The sequence below is a fragment of the Trypanosoma cruzi genome, genomic scaffold (assembly GCF_000209065.1).
Source record: "Trypanosoma cruzi strain CL Brener 1047053516961 genomic scaffold, whole genome shotgun sequence".
Lineage (NCBI taxonomy): Eukaryota > Euglenozoa > Kinetoplastea > Trypanosomatida > Trypanosomatidae > Trypanosoma > Trypanosoma cruzi.
The window spans coordinates 105028-125841 of record NW_001849431.1 but is presented as its reverse complement, the minus strand read 5'-3'; the positions used below and the strand labels follow the sequence as shown (position 1 = coordinate 125841).

The 20814-nt window shown below is 53.9% G+C and overlaps 2 protein-coding genes and 2 pseudogenes across 2 annotated transcripts, besides 18 other annotated features; all 4 read right to left on the bottom strand.

Annotated features, from left to right (window-relative positions):
• Positions 1 to 807: a sequence feature (areas not merged during assembly with more than two copies in the genome that could not be assigned to a particular haplotype).
• On the bottom strand, positions 710 to 3526 carry Tc00.1047053506471.120 (trans-sialidase, putative; the record flags this gene model as incomplete). Its single annotated transcript, XM_809837.1, has 1 exon — positions 710 to 3526. The coding sequence occupies one exon, from the start codon at positions 3524 to 3526 to the stop codon at positions 710 to 712; it is 2817 nt and encodes a 938-aa protein (XP_814930.1).
• Positions 808 to 1706: a sequence feature (haploid, Esmeraldo-like haplotype).
• Positions 1707 to 4771: a sequence feature (areas not merged during assembly with more than two copies in the genome that could not be assigned to a particular haplotype).
• Positions 4772 to 6295: a sequence feature (haploid, Esmeraldo-like haplotype).
• Positions 5546 to 6058: a mobile genetic element.
• Positions 5878 to 5898: a sequence feature (AT_rich).
• Positions 5880 to 6058: a mobile genetic element.
• Positions 6296 to 11851: a sequence feature (areas not merged during assembly with more than two copies in the genome that could not be assigned to a particular haplotype).
• Tc00.1047053506471.110 lies at positions 6416 to 9352 on the bottom strand (annotated as a pseudogene).
• Positions 10056 to 10077: a sequence feature (AT_rich).
• Positions 11228 to 11252: a microsatellite.
• Positions 11852 to 12497: a sequence feature (heterozygous, non-Esmeraldo-like haplotype).
• Positions 11996 to 12026: a sequence feature (AT_rich).
• Positions 12113 to 12135: a sequence feature (AT_rich).
• Positions 12498 to 15394: a sequence feature (areas not merged during assembly with more than two copies in the genome that could not be assigned to a particular haplotype).
• Positions 12868 to 12899: a sequence feature (AT_rich).
• Positions 12965 to 13001: a microsatellite.
• On the bottom strand, positions 13081 to 15582 carry Tc00.1047053506471.100 (trans-sialidase, putative; the record flags this gene model as incomplete). Its single annotated transcript, XM_809836.1, has 1 exon — positions 13081 to 15582. The coding sequence occupies one exon, from the start codon at positions 15580 to 15582 to the stop codon at positions 13081 to 13083; it is 2502 nt and encodes an 833-aa protein (XP_814929.1).
• Positions 15395 to 16167: a sequence feature (haploid, Esmeraldo-like haplotype).
• On the bottom strand, positions 15896 to 20599 carry Tc00.1047053506471.90 (annotated as a pseudogene).
• Positions 16168 to 20814: part of a sequence feature (areas not merged during assembly with more than two copies in the genome that could not be assigned to a particular haplotype) that runs on past the window's edge.

Sequence of the window (20814 nt, the reverse complement as noted above, 5' to 3'; positions counted from 1 at the left end):
TTTGTCCACAAATTAAAAATATGTTACGTGTCTTCAACCGTCTGACCCTCCACGTGTCCGCACATCGTTTATATTTCACGGGTCATCCGCGTGTTGCTGCTCCCCTCAGCCCTCCCATCGGCGTGCGTGAGTGCGGCCTACAGAGCACAGTCACTCGTGTGTATGTGTGGGGGCTGAGAGAAGCACGCAGACATGACGGCAGTCGTGTCTTTACATTGGAAGTATGAGCGCAGCAAAAAAAAAAAAAGAAAAACACGGCGGCAGGGTGTGGCTGTGTGTGTGTAGCGCTGCGGGTGTCTGCCCGCCCTGACCGCCAAAAACAAAACAAGAGGGAAAGAAATGTGTGCTCCGCCCCACCGGCCCTCGTCGCACGCCCACACGTCACGGCTCCCTCAGCGCGCCGTTCGTCGCGGCCCCTCCTCATGCGTGCAGCAGGCGAGGCGCACAGGGCCGTCGTCATGAGCGTGTCGGTGGGTGTGCGAGTGGAGCAGTTGGGCGGGAACACACGTCACCCCTCGCAGGAAGAGTGAAGCAACAAACAATTGAAAGAGGGAAGAGTAGAAAAGAAAAAAAGTTCATAGTGGTTGCCCCAAGGCAACAAGCAATAATAAAAAAAAAAGGTATTGTTTATTGCGGAGAGTAATTCATAACCGGATGTGCGTCGGTGTGGGGGAGGGCGCAAGTGTCCCACACTGAGGCCGCACACTCCTCACAGAGCCGCAAACCCCCAGAGTCCCAACAGAAGGAACAGCGATGGCAGCAGCACCCTGCTCTCACGCATGGTGCCAGCAACGCTGCCATCCCACTGCGACGAAGTTCCAAGACTGCTTTTGAGTGCGAAGCCGAGTGCCGCAGCATTTGCTTCCCCGTCCTGTGGCTGGATATCTTCCTCTTGCCCATCAGCTCCTCCCGTCGTCTCCCCATTCTCATCAGAGCTCACGTCACCCTCAGTACTGTCGGTAATTGAAAATGTTCCAGATGCCGACTGGTTTACGGTCTCCTCCTCTGCTGTGTGTGTCGTGGCATTGGACACCGCTGGTGTGAATGCGCCGTCACCGCTTCCTTTTTTATCTTCACTGTCACCGCTTTCTTTTTTATCTTCACTGTCACCGCTTTCTTTTTTATCTTCACTGTCACCGCTTCCTTTTTTGTCTTCACTGTCACCGCTTTCTTTTTTGTCTTCACTGTCACCGCTTTCTTTTTTATCTTCACTGTCACCGCTTCCCTTTTCTTTTTTATCTTCAACTTCCTTGATCATTTTTAGTTCACCGACACTCAGTGGGCGGTTGTACAGAAAGACGTCCGTCAACGTCGCATCGCTGCCGCTGTCTCCCTCGTCGCCCCCAAAGTAGAAATGTGAGAATTCAGTCCACCGCTCCTCAGGTGTTGGTAACATCGCCGGGTTCCCCACAAGCACACCATCCACGTACACGAAGCCCTTGTTGCCGTCCTGCAGCATGAGCGCCACCTGGTATTCTCTCCCCGGCTCCCAAGTGCCACCCTGTACTGTTTTTGTCCCGTCATACACTGTCTCCCACTTACCGCCCGCACCGTACGACAAACCAATTAACTTCGTCCTCTTATTGCCCCTCAGACTCGCACCCAGCAGAGGAGTGCTCTCACTCGGAACCTGGTGTATAGTCGCCATCGCCACAATAGTGAAGTTGTAATCCACAAAGCCGTACTGTTTAATATCCCACCGACTGTTTACGGGCCATGTTGCCCTGGACCCAGGCCCCGTGAACTTGAAACCATTTTCAACCTTCGCTGCCTTCGTCACCGTTGCATTCATGCAACGGTACCCGTCGATCCACGTGTCTCCACTGGACGTCGTATTGGACAGGAATCCAACCAGACCAGCCGTGGGTATAGACGACTCGGAGAAGGAAGCGTCCAACTGTACCCAAGTACTAAGGACAGAATTGATCGTATTCAGCTCCTCCGTTAGGCGGGCAAGTGAAACGGCTGTGCTTTCATGATCGCCCTTCGCTTGTAAAAGGTGCAACGCATCATCCGAGTACAGCAAGGTGTTGGCAAACGTCTTATTCTCAGCACAGTCCACAGAAAACGGTCCAAGATGAAAAGTGCGGTTGTTGTCCGTGACCCAAAGGTGGAGTGCGTTGGGTTCATCCACTTCCAGAAAATGCCTCACTTTCTGAGTGTACAGCATGACCTTCCTTCCCTCAATGGTCGCGGTGATGAGAGCATCAACACGCAAACTTACTTCCGGAAGTTCTGGACCTGATTTGAGCCACACGCCTGGGAGTGTCCCAAAAGCCTCCGTCCACGTTTTCCCCATGTCACGCGACTCAAACACCTTGCGGCCATCCTCGCAATAAGTAACCATGAGAAGTGTTCCCTCCTCCCATTCGGTGACGCGGGGGGAACGGCATGCCACAGAAGAAACGCCCCCTGGTATCTCCCACTTTTGGCCGTCGTCCGTCGAATAAGTGATTAGGGAGAAAACTTTATTACTTTCATCCTTTGCCGTCAGGGGAAACACAAGTGTGCCATTCCCCATCACAATTCCTGAGCCACCACCACCCAAAAATTCCTTTAGGTCACCTTTATTATTAGGAGAGTCAGTTTGGAACAGCGGTTTGGGTTCACTCCAGTTGATCGGTTGAGTCGGCTGAACTTCCGTGGACTGCGTGGCCTCACCCTCAATCACTTTAATGTTCCATGCCTCGGCCTTCCAAATATAATCATCAATTTCACGCCTCTCTTCATAGCTCCCCACTAGCAGAAACACTTTATTGCCCCTTGTAATTCCGGTGGGTAGCCTCGCAACACCCACACGATGATTACTATTATTCGCACTCTCAAGGACAGTGTGTGCCTGCCAGTCATCTTTGGTTACCTCAGCAACAAGAGACTGCCATGTCTCTGGAGCCTTGATGTAACCGGCAACAATATCAGAAGAACTGAGATCAATCACTTCTGGAAAAAGTTTATTTTTGGTGCGGCCTTCGACAAATGCAATCATCACTCCACCAGCACGGACGAGAGCGGGTGAAGCAAAGATATCCTTCACTTTGCCTTCACCACCACTTTTTGGTACCACCTGCGTCTTATTCGGCACAAGCATGGCGATCTCCTGCGGCAGTTGCAAATCCCCTGAGTTTCTCTCCACAGCGTGCGCAGCTCCACTGCCGCCGCAAACCATCACGACGAGGAGTAGAAGCAGCACCGCAGAATAGAAGTGACGCCGGGACATGTTGGGCCTCTGCGGCTCACTCTCTCCTCCTTCCCTCCTTCCGCTGGATCCGGTCACGCGGCGACGGTTGTGTGTGCGGGGTGCCTTCACAGCAGCAACACGTGAGAGCATATAAATATGTGTGTGGGCGGTGTGTGTGCTGTTGTTGGTCCTTTCAGTACCTTCGAATTTCACAATAGCGTTTAGCGTTTGGTAGTAACTTCCTTCTTGAAGGAAAGCAACAAAAAACAGCGGAAAAAAGGCAACACAACAGCAGTACACACCGCCACCACTCAAAGCGAACCACACCATCAGCGTCCCCGCAGCCATTATTCTCCCCAGCACTTCTCAACAGCACACAAAAATTAAGAAAAACAATTGGGCAGCCTCCCAATGGGGACCGCAGGCCATGGCCCTGCAAATAAGCCAAGCGACAGGGAGCCGCGTGTGCAGTGAGAAGCACGAGAGTTGCACTGCAACGACACGGCTGCGTGACAACCCGTTGGGGCATCGATACAGAGCAGCACATCGCCTGCAAGAAGAGTTGCTTCTCCCGCTGAGTAGAGAGGAAAAACGGCCTCAGCAGCCCAATGATGAGAGGTCGCCTGCACCTCCTCGCGGCACATACACGCTCTGCAGACACGCAGATGACGCTCTGCTGCACGCATGACGGCCGTTACACCCTTCACAATGGCAATCGCATCCTGTCGCACCACACATCGCAGCGGGTGCGCACAGTCTCCGTCTCACTCCCTCCTGCCCCTCTCACTGAAAACACATTGGTGGCCGTGGCACACTCACCGACATGTCAGAAAGCAATTGTTTTTCTTCCTCCCTCGCACTTCGAACAGCAGCACCGCCAAACGCATTTCACTCCTTTCGCGGATTCTCCTCAAACACGTTTCCAACCACGTTCATCGGCTCACAGGCACACAGTCCGTAAACGTCACGCTCTGCCGCCCCGCTTGACGGTGCCGCAAACACACCAAAATGGCACCCCGCCACTCGGCGCAAGCAGTGTCTGGACACACAAAACAGGTTGCCCCAGCAAACGACAGTCCCCTCCAAGCAGTGAGACAGGACTCGTCGCTAACAACCAAACAATCAGCCCCTCGTCTCTTCATTCCGCCATGCACGAGGTTCTGCCTGCCACATGCACCATCCGTGACGCCCGGGCTCTGCATGAGGAGCACCACGGCAAGAATGCACAGAAGCTTATATGCAAAACCCCAATTCATTCCACGTCAATAAATGGTGTGGCATAATACATATGTTCCACGACAAGGTTGGCTGGCGCTTCCCCGAGAGGCCTCCCATACACATCGCACGTGATCACAGTAAAGAAAAAGCAACGCCTCCAATCTGGCTGTCACCCTGCGGCAAACATCAAAGCACAATCCAACAAAATGCCGCAAATCATCACATATTTCACACAGACCATCGACAGCTAGCGCGGCAAATGCACAGCACGGAAGAAGAGCCATGCCCACAAACACGCAGCACACAGACAAAGAAAGATAGTTAGGAGAAGCAGCACCCAAAGCCATTCTTTGTGGATGCAAATGATAATAACACCAAACAACGTGAAGCACCAGTCAAGCACCACATATGGGCCACAGACACACCCACCCACCCACCCATTCACTCTTCCTCCTCCCAATGGCGTGGCCCTCCTGCACCTCCACGAACACGTTTGCCGCCCAGTCATGCGAGCTTCTAAGGCAAGCACTCAAGGTGCGTTTCGGCAATCCAACATTCAACACCTATGAAAAACAGTGGAAATGCTCGCAGAGGCCACATGGCTCCTCAACGCACCCTCAAACCCTCCTCACGACTCTTTAATGCGATGGCGAAGAATACAGGCGGCTCTCGTTTCACAGAAGACGGCCAGTTGGAGCGGTGACCACATGCAGAAAATGCCAAGGTGTGAAACAGAAAAGGGAGGAGGTTCGCAGAGGACGTCACCTGCCACGCCTGGTGTCCGCAGTCTCATTCGTGCAACGGAGAACCAATGACACTGTTGCCGCGGTGTCTGCCCGTGCGTGCACCTCACTCTCGGACCAATGAACGCCTCAAGGAACATCCTGCCAAGGAAACGCAGCTGGCCGTGCAGACAATCCCGAGTCTCGTCAACGTTCCAGCGGCCGCTCCTTTGGCGAGGCGTCGCTCTTTTTCTTCCTTGTCTCCCGTGCGCCATCCTCGTATGGAGAGAAAACACCTTCCACAACTGGTGTAATCAATTACCTCCAAGTAAATTGGAAAGGATTCACGGCCTCGAGAAAAAGCATCCAAAGTGGCAGTCAACGTGAGATAAACAATGCGTGTGGCCTTCCGCAGCCGCGTGCATTGCAACTCCCCTCAGCCGCCCATGATGGGCAAGATCAATTGATTCTCAAAATTTGCTAATTGAAACGCCCGGAGATTCGCAATATGTCCCGTAAGGCTCGAATCTTCCCAGGGCTTGGTGACATTTCCCAAAATCAGACGTAAGCATGTCGATGAGTGAGCCGCAGTTAACGTCTCATCCGACATATAATGACCATTAATGAACGTTGTCTGCACCCGGGTGTCGCCACATTGGCGTACCAGGTCCCAGAGACGGGCGCCAATATCACACCACTCAGAAACCGTGTAAGGAACCAATGCCATTTCCTTAAACCAAACTGGCTGTATCTGTAAGCTTAAAATAAAAATAAAAAATTGTCCGGCCGCTATCGGTTCCCTGCCCCTTTAAGGTCATGGCCTTCCCAAAATTCATACGATAGGAAAAGTCTCATAAAGAAGAGCATTAGTTTTATCAGGATACATATACATCAATTAAGTTCTCCAGGTCTCCCGCGATCATTCTCTTCAGAAGCTCCTAAAAAAAGGATGCAGCAACACCGTAAGACCACCAGCCATAATGGTTTTTTCATACCGGGGCAATTCTCCAATTATGCCCCGTATGCACACACAATTAACATGCTACATAAAAATCACCCAATGTTTTCCACCAGAAACCAGGCAACCCCTTTCCCTCCCCAATTTTCTTCTGTCGCTGTTAAGTTCGATAGCGGTGGACATTTTTGAATGTGTGCTGTGCTGCCGCCTGGGGATGGTGCATCCCGCACCGCATGCTCAGACACAAGCATCCAAAAATATATATATCCCACAGTACTTTTTACCAGAAATCAAAACCGCCCCTTTCACACTCCCCAATTTGTTTTCCTATTTCGGTGGTTATTCCTCACTTCGGAGAGCTGTATCTCTTCTAAAGCCTCCGGATGATATTGCTGCTATGTACTGGTGCACCTTTTGCTTCCAGAAAATCGCAATCCCCTTCTTTTCCTTTTTGCTCACATTATCGGAATTGACGACATCACATCTCTGCCAACCACTCATCGGCGCGCTGTCTGCGTGCTGCACATTAATAATCTCCCACGACATGTCTCGGGATAATTCCTCCCAACCATTAAAATATTCCGCCATACGCTCAGTGAACTCATTCACAGTGCTGGGTATGGTGTGGTGAGCATCCGCCGTATTCATCTGCAGTCCAACCAGTGTCTTCCGCGGTGACTCCATGAAGAAAAAGGCGTCCACCAGCGGAAAGTTTGGGAACACTGATTTGTACATCACCCTGTACCTTGCTAAATTCTTCCCAGGATCGCCTTGCTTTGTCGGTAATCCAACAGCTTCAGTAGGGTGCCCTTCAGGGTTCCTTTGCAGCGCCGCTAGCTGGAACACGCGTCCTTCTGGTGGTTTCAACTCCTTTAGTTTTATTATTATTATATTCACAGCACCTCTACACATAAACGTGACCGTGCCTAACATCTCCAAAACGTTAGATAACAAAATGACGTCGGGATGCATGAGTAGCTTAAAAATTTCCCTAGAATGCATTTTCGTCGATAGATGAATATACATTTTGTTGGCAATCACACGGGAGGCTGGAGAATTGAGATATGTTTCATTTATTGAATCCTCTGACACTCGGACAATTTGCACAAGTTTGTGAGACGGATTCACAGCCTCCCATAATTTGTCACTCATCCCGCCAACGTAATGCTTGGCATTGGAACTGTCAACAACATCTATGACTTTGTCGATATCGTTTTTCCGGTTATTAAATTTTTGCGCGTTAAAAATGACGCGAAGAATCGGTCCCACTTCATCCATGCGACCCTTCACCTCCCGCCAGTATTCACCTTGTCTCCTTTGCTCATTGCGCTTCATCCAAACGCATAATGCCCTCACATCGCTCTCATCAGGGCAATTCATTATGATTCGAGTTGGTCCATTTTGTTTCTTCCATCCTTTAAAGTTGTTTTTGTTCGGTGGTGTCACCGCAATCATGCCCCACAGAGTGAAAGGTAAAACAAAATGCGGTTCCCTCCCCTGTTGTGCCAAGTCGTAGATAATATAACCCTTCACACCACGTAGAATAAGATCTTTCAAAAGATCCACGAAAACGGCCTCGCTTCCGAGGTCTGATACCGTTTTTTTTAGTCTTGTCAAACAGGTATATTGAATTCTTAATAACGTACGCAACCAATGGGAGTTTCCTGACATCATAGTGCAGCAGCTGGTAGAGGAGATACGAGCCGGCAGCCAAAGATTTCCCGATCCCGGGCGTCCCAATCAAGGCGTGCGGAATTGGCGTAAAGTGCTCCTCAGGAAGACTGTTGAACCACTTGGTGAGATCGCCCTTGACGACCTGCCACACTCGCTCCACCTCGCAGTTAACATAGCAGTAACGAGTGGATTTAATTTCCTTTCTCCACGAGTACGACCATCCCTTGTCCGAGGTGAGCACCATCAGCCTGAGACGCGGTGCACCGGATTGCTCCACACCGTCATCCTTTTCGAGGGTTCGGCCAACTGCCCTGTACGTCCATGACTGCGGTGGTTTCCCCTCCCTCACTTCCATTCCCGTCCCCTCGCCGCCAGTAACCTCCACGACACGATGCCACCTCGCATTGTACACAGACTCGTAGCATCCCTCCAGGTATATCGGTGCGCTCGACGTCGTTGGATTCCTCGCTTCCTCAAGGGCTGCATCCAAAAACCTTTTATTGATTTCATGAACACTTGCCGTTGCCTCCGCAGCAGCTGCCAGCCGCCTCAGTAGATCGTAAATAGCATTATTTTAAAGCTTGTGTACATCTTCTTCCATATCCATTTCATCCCTTACAGCCCTCTCCATCCTCTTGTAACCATCTGTTGCCTGTATTTCGCCCAATACTCCCGCATCGCAAATATACCTCGTAGGAGGCCTTTACAAACTCCTCCCGCAAGACATCCCGTTTGGCTTCCACAGCGCCCCTGCCGTCCAATTCCATCGTAAGAAAATCATTCAGTTGTATGTCCATGACGCGAACTCTTCCTCAAAAACCGCATCTTTAATCCCAGTGGAAACGTCAATTCCCAGTTCTTTTCGTTCTCACCTTGCCCCTTCTGCTTTCCGACTCTCTTCTCTCAGTACACAAGAGTAGGCTGTGTTTATTTGTGCCCTTGCAAGAGAAATGACCGTATCCTTTCTTTTAAATTCCCTCCATTGCCTGAGAGTGACAATACATTCTTTTGCAAGCTTACATAAAGCCTCCAATATCAAGTAAAACTCTTCACGCTCTTTTTTCAGCTCTTGGTATGACGACGATGCCTTTATTGTGCTCAATAACACTTTGTCTTTGATGAACTCATTGGGGCTACTTAAAAGGTCCTTCATAGAGACGTTCCCATTAAATTCCCCAACGCCCCTGCCGTCAAAATGATTCCGAAGGAAATCATTCAGCCTCATTTTGGTAATGCGTTCCTTTCCTGCAGGATTTCCTCTACGGTGCTGCTCATGTTCCACTGCGGCCACACTTTACTCCCCACCACATGTCGAGCTGCAGCGTCGGAACCATCACAAGAGCCACGGCGAGGTGCCATCACAACACCCGTGCGGTGAAGCGTCCCACTCGCACCGCCCAACTGCGGCCAGCAGGTGCCGCCGGCTCCAAAGGACACTCGCGGCTGTTTCGTCCCGCAGTCCCAATGGCGTTGGGCGTGGCACTCGCACAGTGGGGCGATCGGTGCGCCATGCAGCCGCACTGCGACGCCGGTCGGTGGAACAGTCGAGGTCCACCGCCCCCGCAGCAACGCAACATGCAATCGGCCACAACACCGCCTCACTATCGCCCTTTTTTATTTTGTTTTATTCACGTTGTCGGTCTGTTTGCCTCATCACCGACACCAAAAATAAGTGCACACCTTCACAAAAGGGAAGGAACAAAGAGAAAAGGAGGCACGATCCCACCGCCCCGCCGCGGGTCAACACTCTCCTCCACCCACCACCATTGCCGCGCAGGGGACCGCAGTCACATCGCAGAGTCAGCACCACAATGTGCACCACACCATCGTGCACTGAACGATGGGCGAGACACAGCCATGCATCGCCCCGCTCCATTTTCCCACCACTCAAGTGTTGCGTGCCCGCACAAAGTAGCAAACACAATCAGAGTGCACACAAACCCAATCAACCCCTCACTCGATAAAGCACATTATTCGCATGGAGTGACAACATTTGAGGACACACCAGCAGTAGCAGGCTGCATGAAATTCCCCTGCCAACCCTGCAAAGAGACACAACAACTCTGCGGAGTCAAGGTGACAGCCCCTCGGTGCTGCCCGCAGCTCACATGGCAGGAAAAATTCCACGCACGCATAGTTCCGGACTCCTCGCTGTTTGAGTGCGCATCAACAGAACATGTGAACAATACCTGCGCACAAGATGACATTTTAATAAGTAAACTCTTCAGCCTGTTTTGTTTGATGGTGTTGGCGGGCAATCCCACACAATCCAATCAAAGTGACACGCCGGACAGAATGGCGTCAGTTAATAATAAATAAAAATAATTGCGCCAATGCAAAAAAGCAACGGAAAGTTGGCGCATATGCGATGGCCAGTCCCAACTGAGGTGCCGAGGAGCACGTTTGTGTAGAACTGGCCGTCAGGCAGAGAGGACAAATAAAACAAAAGGGCAGCAAACCCTCTCGTTCAATGTCTCCTGACCGCGACACCAGAATCAAAATACAATGGACGATAAGAGCGGCAACGCCTTCTCCAAAACATCTTGTCAAGAAGCCGCAGGACCTCAGGAAGGGAGGAAGGCAGCGGCAGCAGCCACAGCGGGGGAGGCAATAAAACGGCTGGCAGGCACCTTCACGTCGACGCGCACACCACATTCGAGTGGGCTGGGAGCACAGATCGAACCGCTCGGAAACACACGCATCAAATCCGTAAAACAAAGCCGCGTTGAATCGACAGGAACTCCCCGCCCAAAACAAATTTAAAAAGTAGCGTTTTTCAAGGGAGGATCCGCTTTTCCGACGACGGCACGGACGCCTCGCAGGAATTTCTTGCAAATCTCCCTTCGCAGGTCCGCAAGAAAAACCCAGAGGAATAAAAAGAGAGCGCAACGACGCAAAAAAAGAAAATAATCCTCCTAACCGACCAGGTGGCAGGCTGCCCTCGCGCAAGCAGACAAAACACAACTTCACTCCGGTCTTGTGGTGGTGGTCGTCTCGCAACATTTTTTCTTTTCCTTCTCGTCGCAGTGCACATCTCCTCCCACAAATCATTTGTTCGGGCCATGTTCCTGCGGCCAAACATCGCGCTGCTGGATCCCGCGGCACAGTCCTCGGCACAGAAGTGAGGGAAGGAAGAGGGACCGCAGAAGGTGCTAGCAAATCCGAATTCGGTGGCGGTCGCTGCAGTGAGGATTGACGTCCCACGCGGTGTCCCTTTTCTAGGTCCGGCCCTCACCGTGTCATGCGCTCAGCGTGCGGTGTGCCGGCCGATCCAAACATCCACACGTACTTGCGTCTCGCCGTCGCTCCCTGCCCCGTTCGTTGGCTGCATCAGGGATGCCGCCATCCAGAGACGGGCATAAGGACGTTGCATCCAACAAAACCTTCAGAGGCACCCGGTGGGCCAACGACGACCATCACTGCGGGATGTGTGGCCCTTCCGCCGCTCACCTCAAATCGAACTTCTACGCCTCCTCGAGCAGCAGCAGCAGCAGCAGCAGCATAAATACACCGGCCCACTAGGGTCCGTCACCAGCCATTGCAGGGAGACCACTGTGCCCCAGTGCTATGAAACCCGAATTGCATTGACGGGCCACTTCGGAAAATCCTGTCGCATCCTCTCCCACTATGCAGAAACGCATCCGTCGTGCATGTGTCCACCGCAGCCAAATGAATCCGGTCCAAATACCCTCCAAATCAAATTCCCCTTTCCTCAAGCCATTCCCTCATTCCATACGCCCTGACCCTCATCCGCAGGTGCTCACTCACACAAGCCGCCATAGACAGATGATGGCTACTCAACGCACCGGAAAAACATGCCCAGCACGCACGCGCATAACAAATGACATGCGCAAACGCACGGAACAACGGCGGAGAAGTGCACACCGAAAGGATGCAGCCCTCCACAGCAGTCGCAGCCCACCGCGCGCATCACACCCGCAGGAAAGAATGACTCGCGGTGCGCGCTCCCTCTCTCCTCCTTCCCTTCATGCCCACGGAAGAAGCAGCAGCCACCCGCAACCGCCAGCAACCGCTACAAAAGAAGCATCCAAATCCACTGCAATTTGCATTTTGTGTGTGCATGTGGTTGTGTGTGCCCGCAGAAACACGAAGCAAAGAAGTAAAAACAGGAGCGGAGCATGTGAGGGGACGCACAAACAAAAATGTACAGCAGAGGTGCATGGCAGAAATAAAAAGACTGCTCAAGCTCATGATATTGCACTGCAGACATAGCAGCGGCAATTCATAAAAAATTTATTCAAAATAATTAAAAAAACAATTCCCTTTCATCATATACTAACCCCCTCGCACAAAATAATTATATAAAAAAGAAAAAAGTCGTCCTCTATTACTGTTCCACACAAATAATAATAAAAAAAAAATTTCACGTGGTTACCATGTTACTCCAGGAACTGTCTGCATATTTTGTCCGAAAATAAAATTAAAAATATCTTTACGTGTCTTTCAACCGCCTGACCCTCCATGTGTCCGCACATCGTTTATATTTCATGGGGTCATCTGCGTGTTGCTGCTCCCCTCTGCCCTTTCATCGGCGCGTGAGTGCGGCCTGCAGAGCACAGTCACTCTTCTTGTGTGTGGGGACTGAGAGAAGCACGCAGACATGACGGGAGTCGCGTCTCTCCATCGGGAGAGTGAGCGCAGCAAAAAAAAAAAAAATCATCAGAGGAGAGAGAAATGCTCACGAGGCCAACACCGAGGGGTGCGCCACCGCATGAAAAAAAACACAGTGAGAAAGTCAAAGAGAGCAAGCAAAATTACTTTTTTTAAAAGCGGCAGGGTGTGGCTGTGTGTGTGTGGCGCTGCGGGTGTCTGCCCGCCCTGACCGCCAAAAACAAAACAAGAGGGAAAGAAATGTGTGCTCCGCCCCTCAGCGCGCCGTTCGTCGCGGCCCCTCCTCATGCGTGCAGCAGGCGAGGCGCACAGGGCCGTCGTCATGAGCGTGTCGGTGGGTGTGCGAGTGGAGCAGTTGGGCGGGAAACACACGGCACCCCTCACAGGAAGAGTGCAGCAAGAAACAATTGAAAAAAGTAAAAAAAAGAAAAAATCACTTCCTTATGAATTGCCCCAAAAGCAAAAAATAGAGGGGATGGGGGATGAAAAATAAAATTTAAAATTTAAACAAATTAAACCATTAAAAATGAGAAAAAAAGTTCATAGTGGTTGCCCCAAGGCAACAAGCAAAAGTAGGGGGAGAAAAAAAAAAAAAAAAAAACACAAAAAAAGAAAAGAATTGCGGAGAGTAATTCATTACTGGATGTGCGTCGGTGTGGGGGAGGGCGCAAGTGTCCCACACTGAGGCCGCACACTCCTCACGCAGTCGCAAAGCCCCACAGTCCCAACAGAAGCAGCAGCGGCAGCAGCACCCTCCCGTACGCGGAACCAGCATCACCATTTGCCCCACCATCACCCTTTTCTCGTGCCGTCCCTTCATTCCCAGCAGAAGTCAAGCGTCCCGCTGGCGCATGTTGGGTATTGGCGGTTCTCCCCACAGTTGTCCTCCCCGGTGCTGCTGGTACTTCCCATGGGTCAGGCACCGCGGTCACAGCAGGTACAGCAGGCACCGCAGGTACAGTAGGCGCGACAGGTTTGGGAGCAATTTTCACTTGTGGTTCTGGAGTGCTCGTCGGAACGGGGATCCTGTCCTTGATTGCACTCATCTCAGTGGGATTCAGTGGGCGGTTGTACAGAAAGACGTTCGTCACCGTCACACGAGGTTTTTTGCCGATCTCCTCCGGACTGGGCTCCTCTTCCTCATCACCATTACCAAATTCGCACGCGCCAAAGCAAAACGCAAAAAGCTCAAGTGGCTTCTCATCTGTTAACGGCACTTCTTCCTCCCCCAGCGACTCACCATCAATGTACACAGAGGCCTTGTTGCCTTGCAGCATGAGTGCCACTTGGTGTTCTTTATTCGGCTCCCAAGGCCTGCTTTCCGTTGTTGGTTTTGTCTCGCCCTTGGGCATCGTCTCCCACTTGTTATCCGCGGTGTACGACAGTCTCATGATATACGGGGGCTCAGTGTTCGCCAACATCGCAGTCAGTAGAGTTTTCTCGCTCGGGGCCTCTTCGATGGTCACCGACGCCACAAGTGTGAAGTTGTGGCTCAAGGATACATGACGCACATTATCAGCCGGAATGTTCACAAGCCATTGTACCCCGGAGTTAGGCTCCGTCAACTGAAACCCATCTTTGACCTTCTTTGCGTTCGTCACCGTTGCATTCAGGCAAAGGTACTCGTCGTTCCACGTGTCATCGCTGGCCGATGCGTTTGAAAAAACTGCCACCAGACCCGCCGTGGGTATAGAAAAGCTGGAGAAGAAGGCGTCCTTTTGCGACCAGGTACCGAGGACGGACTCAATTTCCTTCAGTTCCTCCGTCAGGCGGGAGAGTGAAATGGCACTGCCTTCACCACTGCCCCTCCTTTGTAAAAGATGCAACTTGCCATCCGAGTACAGCAGGGTGCTGGCGAGCTCCTTCTTCCCAGCATTGTCCATGCCAACCGGTCCAACAGAAAACGAGCGGTTGTTGTCCGTCACCCAAAGGTAGAGCGGATTGGCGTTTTCCTCCATGGCGTACCCTCTCTGTGTGTACAGCATGACCTTCCTTTTCCCAATGGTCGCGGTGGTGAGAGCATCCACATGCCAGACTCCGTCCGGATAGTCTTCCGATTGTGAGTTGACCCACACGCCTGGGAGTTTCCCGAAGACCTCCGTCCACGTTGTCCCCATGTCACGCGACTCGTACACCCTCTGGTCGTTCTCGCAGTCAACAATCATGAGAAGTGATCCCTCCCACTCGGTGATGCGGGGGTCAGTGCAGTTCGCAGGTGAAATGTCCTCAGAGAGCAACCAGGTACTGCCGTTGTCCTTCGAGTAAATAATCAAGGGTAAAACGCCATCATTTTCTTCACTCATCGCCATCAGAGAAAACACAATGGTGCCATCCTCCATCAGAACACCTGAGCCACCAGAAGCAAGACACTCCGTCAAGTTACCTTTGTGAGCAGCTAAAGTAGTCTGCTGGACCGGCGATTGAACTTTGCCCCATTTTATCCATCCACTTGGCTCGCCGCCCGCAGGAGGCTTCGTGACCTCACCAACAACCAGTTTTAGTTCCAAGCTGCCCTCTCTCCAACCCTCATCTACAACGGACAAGGCAGTGCTTCCCACAAGAAGAAACACCTTATTGTCCTTCATGGTTGTTGTGGGGTGGTGCACAAAATCCAAACTCTCCTCTCCCTCCGCTTTGCCAGGCACAGTGTGCGCTCTCCATTCTCCTTTACCGACCTTTTCAACAAGAGTGGGCCATTCCCACGTAGCGTCGATGTACCCCGCAACAACATCAGAAGACGGTTTATTTGATTCGGTATGGGGTTTTTTGGCATTTATGTGACCTTCGGCAAAAGCAGCAATTAGTCCACCAGCACTGACAAGAGAGGGTGAAACAAATGAATCCCTCCGACCTGATTCAGTCCCCTTCTTCGGCAGCACCTGCGTCGTCTGCGCCACAAATAGATCGACCCGTTGCGGCCTCTCAACACCCCCTGAAGCACTCCCCTCTGCAGCAATGGCACCCGTCAATGCCGACCCAGAAGTTGAAGCATCAGTGGCCTTTTCCACCTGAGCGGTCGCAGCTCCACCGCAGCACATCAACACGACAAATAGGAGCAGCACCGTGGAATTAAACAAACGCCGGGACATGTTGGGCCTCTGCGGCTCACTCTCTCCTCCTTCCCTCCTTCCGCTGGATCCGGTCACGCGGCGACGGTTGTGTGTGCGGGGTGTGTTCACTGCAGCAACACGTGAGAGCATACAAATATGTGTGTGTGGGTAATGTGTGTGCTGTTGTTGGTCTTTTCAGAGCCTTAGAATTTCACAATAGCGTTTGGTTGCTTGCTTTCCTAGCGTTTCTGTGTTCAAGAAGTGGAGAGTAAAGCAGCAACAGCGGCAATACACCAGAAAGGTCAGTGAGGAGCAGAGCACAACACCCACGCAGAGAGCGAGTCACAAGACAATCCGGAAGGGACGGCACGGAGAACCATCGCCCACAGAAAAGAGCAGCAACACGGCAAATCACGGCGGATCGTCGGTGTGTGCGGGCCAGCCCTCACGCGGTGCAACACGCCTCACACCCAACAGCGAACCGGTAGCCGACGTCAGCCTGCGATAGCAAAGGCTCGACAACCCCGTCGAGCCCATATTGCAGCCCGTCAGCGTCACCACACTGCTACTGTCGATTCTAATACTACCATCAAGCAAAAAAAAACTGCAACATCGCACCCACTCCCACGTCGTTGTCCCGCCAATCCAACCAGCTTGACCGCTCAACGGTCCACGAGTCTTCTGCAAAGATAGCGTATGACACAGGGCCGCTGTTCCCCACCACGCGCAGCACGCTGTGATCCGACACGCTGAAGTCTAGGCACTGATACAGGAGGGTTTTCCCGGAGGCCATTGTGTTGTTGAGGAGCGCAAAAACAGAGTGGTCGCAGACACTGAGGATATTTAATTGGAACAGGTGTGTGTATCCATCAAAGCTGCAGTACCGCACATACAGCGAGCTGCCACGCTCCAGCGTCAGCTTCCCGATCGAGTACAAACCATACCCGCTATGATCCAATGCATGCGCCTTGACGTTGCTGACCAACAGCGAGGACGCAGACAACACGACGTCGTCCAGCGTCACTACGCTCAACCTTTTGTTCGCGGTGTCGGGCCAGAAAACAATAGAAGACTGCACCGCGTCAACCTCCGTGACGGCGATGTCACACTGTTGCGGGAGGACGAGTGAAAACAAAACGACGGAGGACCGCATCACCGTCTGGCTCACGCGGATCAGGACGCCGGCTGACTCGGCCGCCTCAGCACCACCAACAAACTGCAGCGCGGCACCGCCACGGAATTTGCACCCAGTGAGCGTGAAGTTGATGGAGAGATGCAGCGGCATACTGTTGAGAGAGAACGTCAGTACTGCATCCACGCCGCTGAATGTCACACCCACGTAGCAGTGGTGCGTCTTCCACATGTTCAGCGTGAGGCTCGTCAGCGTCTGGTTCACCACACAGCTTGTGTCGCCGTCAACGGCTCTCTCCGCTACGGGTGGCACAACCGCGTCGGGCACCTCGAGGGGAAGACACGACGCGCCATGCCATCCGTCCTTGCAGCTGCACGAGCACGAGCCGCGGTCCACCGACTCCGTCCCGGGCATGTAGCACGCCGCGTCGTCGTTGCATGTGAAACACCCGAAAAACAACACTGCCTCAGGAAAAAAATCGTTGTACGGCACCTCCTCATCACCCTGCAGGTTGCACCCAACCACAAACCGCGCGAATGACGTCACGACAATGCTCGATGGGAAAAAATTGGCGAAGAAAACACTCGAGTCCACCTGACGGTTGTATGCAAGCACCACGGTGGTGCCGCTGCCCGACAGCTTAATTTTCTGCTGGGAATACGAAATACTCAATACTGAGGCGGCACTTACGTTGTTGCCCTCCACACGCCACTGCGCTCCACCCTCGAGAGTCACAGAGCCAGAAAAATACACCAGCGTGGCATCAAAAAATTCCTTCCTGTAAAAGGAGGTGCAGTCCGCCACTCGCAGCAGCCCCGCGGAGCTCACGGTGTTCTCATCAGAAAAATAAATGCCATTAACGGTTCTCATCGTGTTGTTCTCCACGTCAAAGTAACCGCCGTTCTTCACGTCAACAGCATGAACGCAAATGGCTGATTCCGCACCATTATTCCCCGCTGTCCTCAGTACATTTCCCTTCACAATGATCCCGCCACCATCAACAACAACAACAACGGGGAAATAAAGTGCGTACCTATTCCCCTCAATGCGGTTGTCAAGCAGCAGCAGCGTCGAGGTCGCACCGAAAGAAAATTCCGGAAAGGCAATGGCGTGGCTCCACGTCGTCACAAGCGTACTGCCCGCCACCAGTATCTGGGAGCTCCCACCAAAATGGCCCCTAAACTCCAACGCTCCAGAATCCATCATCGAGGATGTCACGTTCACGTGCACTCGCGCACCACTCCCTCTGATCAACAGGCCCATGAGGACGCACTGCAGTAGCGTGATGTTGAGTGACTGTTGTGATGCGTCAAAATACAACAGGTCCAGCACGATCGCGGCAGTGAAGGTCACGTTGACGAAGCACAGACCACGCACACCGGGATCAGGATTGTCCACGGAGCTGATGCTGCCACCGTGCACGCAGCGGACCTCCGTGTCATTCGCATCGGGGAGCGGGAGCGGCCCAAGACCGTCCGGAACCGCAGCTGGCAGACACGTGTCACCGTAGCCGCCAGCAGCGCACACGCACTCACAGCCGCTGATGCTGCTCGTCCTCGCCGCAAAGCACACGGCGTCCACGGTGCACGCACCACAGTCTAACACCGTCACGGGTGCTCCAATATTGAGCTAGTCTCCGTAATTCGTCACAGTTGAGCCCCTTGCCTCGTTGCACATGCCGTAGATGGTCGGGCGCGAGTCGGATGGCGGTGACCAATCGTTTGTCATGTGTGCAATGGTCGACGAGTACGAGCCGTACGTGAAGTTGTTGTCAAGTATCGACCACACACTCCGATCGCGGAACGCCACGCCGTTCTTGTTGGCCACGTACACAACGTAGGCGGTGCGAAACTCGTTGTTGCGGTGCACCAGCCAGCTGCCGCCAGTCACGGTCAGCGTGTTTGCCATAAGCATGGCGAAGCCGAGACGGAAGGTGCTGGACACGATCTGCAGCACGCTGCCGCCATCCACAACAACATCCCTGAACACACACGCGTCTTCGTAGTATTCGATGCCCAGCGCACTCCACGAGCTGTTCTGTATGGAGAACACGGAGCCGCCGCTGACACGCAGGTCCGACGCAAGATCGTACATCACGTGCGTCCGCGACATGACAGCGCAGTTGTCCATGTAGAAGACGCTGGACAGGTTCACAACAAAGCCACGCTCCACGAGGATCGCAGCGCAAGAGTCACCGCCATACACCAGCGTAGACCGCGTCATGACAAGCCACGTCGACAGAAGCCGGACGCCGTCCAGCACAAGCGCGGGGCCGTACCGGGATTTCTCGTGGCCAGGGGTAGTCTGCACGTACTGCGACCCACCAACCGTCGCACGCAGCTTCGAGTTCGCCAGCAGCACACTCGAGTGCAGCGGCATCGCGCCATGCAGCACGATCGTGCCCTCCAGCGACGTCACATTCGTCATGTTGACGAGGGCGTGGAGCACCAGGCGCGCCGTGCTCTCGCCGAGGCCACCAATCCGCAGCTGCACGCCGCCCGCAAGCACGCAGTGGCGCAGCGTCACGTTCAGTGCGTCAGCGAACGCGTCCATCGAGCGCAGGTCCACCGCCACAGTGATCGGCCCGCTGAACACCACCGAGTCGAATTACGCCGTCGCACGCCCGCCGCCAACCGTCACCGACTCCGTCAGCGTCACGCCACTCACGCAGTCCTGCGCACCGCCACCACCACCGCCACCGGACCTCGCAGGCGGCACGTCGAATGGCAGTCACGCCTCGCCCACACAGTCGGAGAACGACGCCGTCAGCGCATCGAAGCACGCCAGCGCTGCCGCACAGCCGTCGCACGGCACCACGCTCACGGAGGGCAGGCCGGCCAAGCGGTAGTCGCCGCTGCTCTGCAGCACCCGGCCGCCCGCACGGTTGCACTGCACCGACACGGCGCCGCTCGTGATCGCCAGCCCGGAGACAAGCGTAGCGCCAGTGGCAGTGCAGCGCGCAATCGACACGGCGCCGCCGCCCAGCGTCACCCCCGACAGCGACGCCACTGACGACGCCTCGCCCACAACCCACACGTCGTGCAGCTCCAGCCACCCGCCGACACCGACCGTCCCACCGTCGCAGCGCACCAGCGACGACGCAACAGACCCCTCGACGCGCACGAAGCGCAGCACCGAGTCGGACACCGCAAGGCGCTCTCCGAGCACAATGCCGCCGCCGCTGCTCACAACCGACACGTTCGTCACGGAGAACACCGAGTGGCTCCGCAGACTGAGGCGCGACAAGGACGCCAAACGCAACGCGGACGCGGTCGGACCGCCCGACGCCTCCAGCAACACGCCGTCAAGCACCACCGCGCTCGACAGCAGGTCCACGTCGCCGCCAACGTACACCGCAGACCCGCCCACCTGCGACGACCTCAGCACAGTGTTGCTCACACGCAGCTGCGACTGCAACAGCGACGTCGCGTGCAGCACAAGCGGCGACGTCACCGCGTCCGTCAGCCCGCTCAGCTGGAAGTAGCGCATCGACCCCGCCGTCACAATCGTCGAGTCGCGGACCGTCACGTTCGTGTGTGCCGGCAGGTTGTGCACAAACACAAGCGAGCAGTAGCCGCCGGACAGTCCGTTCACGCTCACCTCCAGGCTCCGGTCACTCGCCGGCTCGCCGCTGTAGCCCCGCACGTAGAGCTGCGCACCGCCGTCGCACACGCAGTTCCTCAGTTCGATGCGCAGCGCGCCGGGAAGCATCGCCGCAACGTCGAAAACCACAGCCACGCCGTTCGTGACGGACACGTCGTCCATCAGCACCGTGTCCACGGCGCGGCCAACCGTGATGGCTCTGTCCACCGTGCCGCCCCGCAGTCGCAGCACCACCGCATGCACCGCGGACATCCACGCCGCCGCCGCAACCAGCGCCAACACCACAAGCAGCGCCACACGCACAACCGCAATGGCCCTGCACCGCACACGGTGCCGGCTGTGCGGACACGCGCCCACCGCATACCAAATCCCACGACCCAAACAGATAATAAAAGGGCTGTTGTGTTGTGTCGCACTCGCCCCGTCGAACGTAACTCCCGTCTGGCAAATCCTTTTATACAGATCGCGAATCCAGTGACACAATTCCGCCAGATCGTTTTCCCACTACTAGTAATCCTAATACAGCAAGTAATCCCCAACACCTTGAAGCGATAGTTGTGCTGATCAAGCAAAAGTACCTCTAACTGCTCGGTCAGAGGGGGAGAAGGCAGATACAACAGCAAATAAACACAGTGGCACGCAAAGGC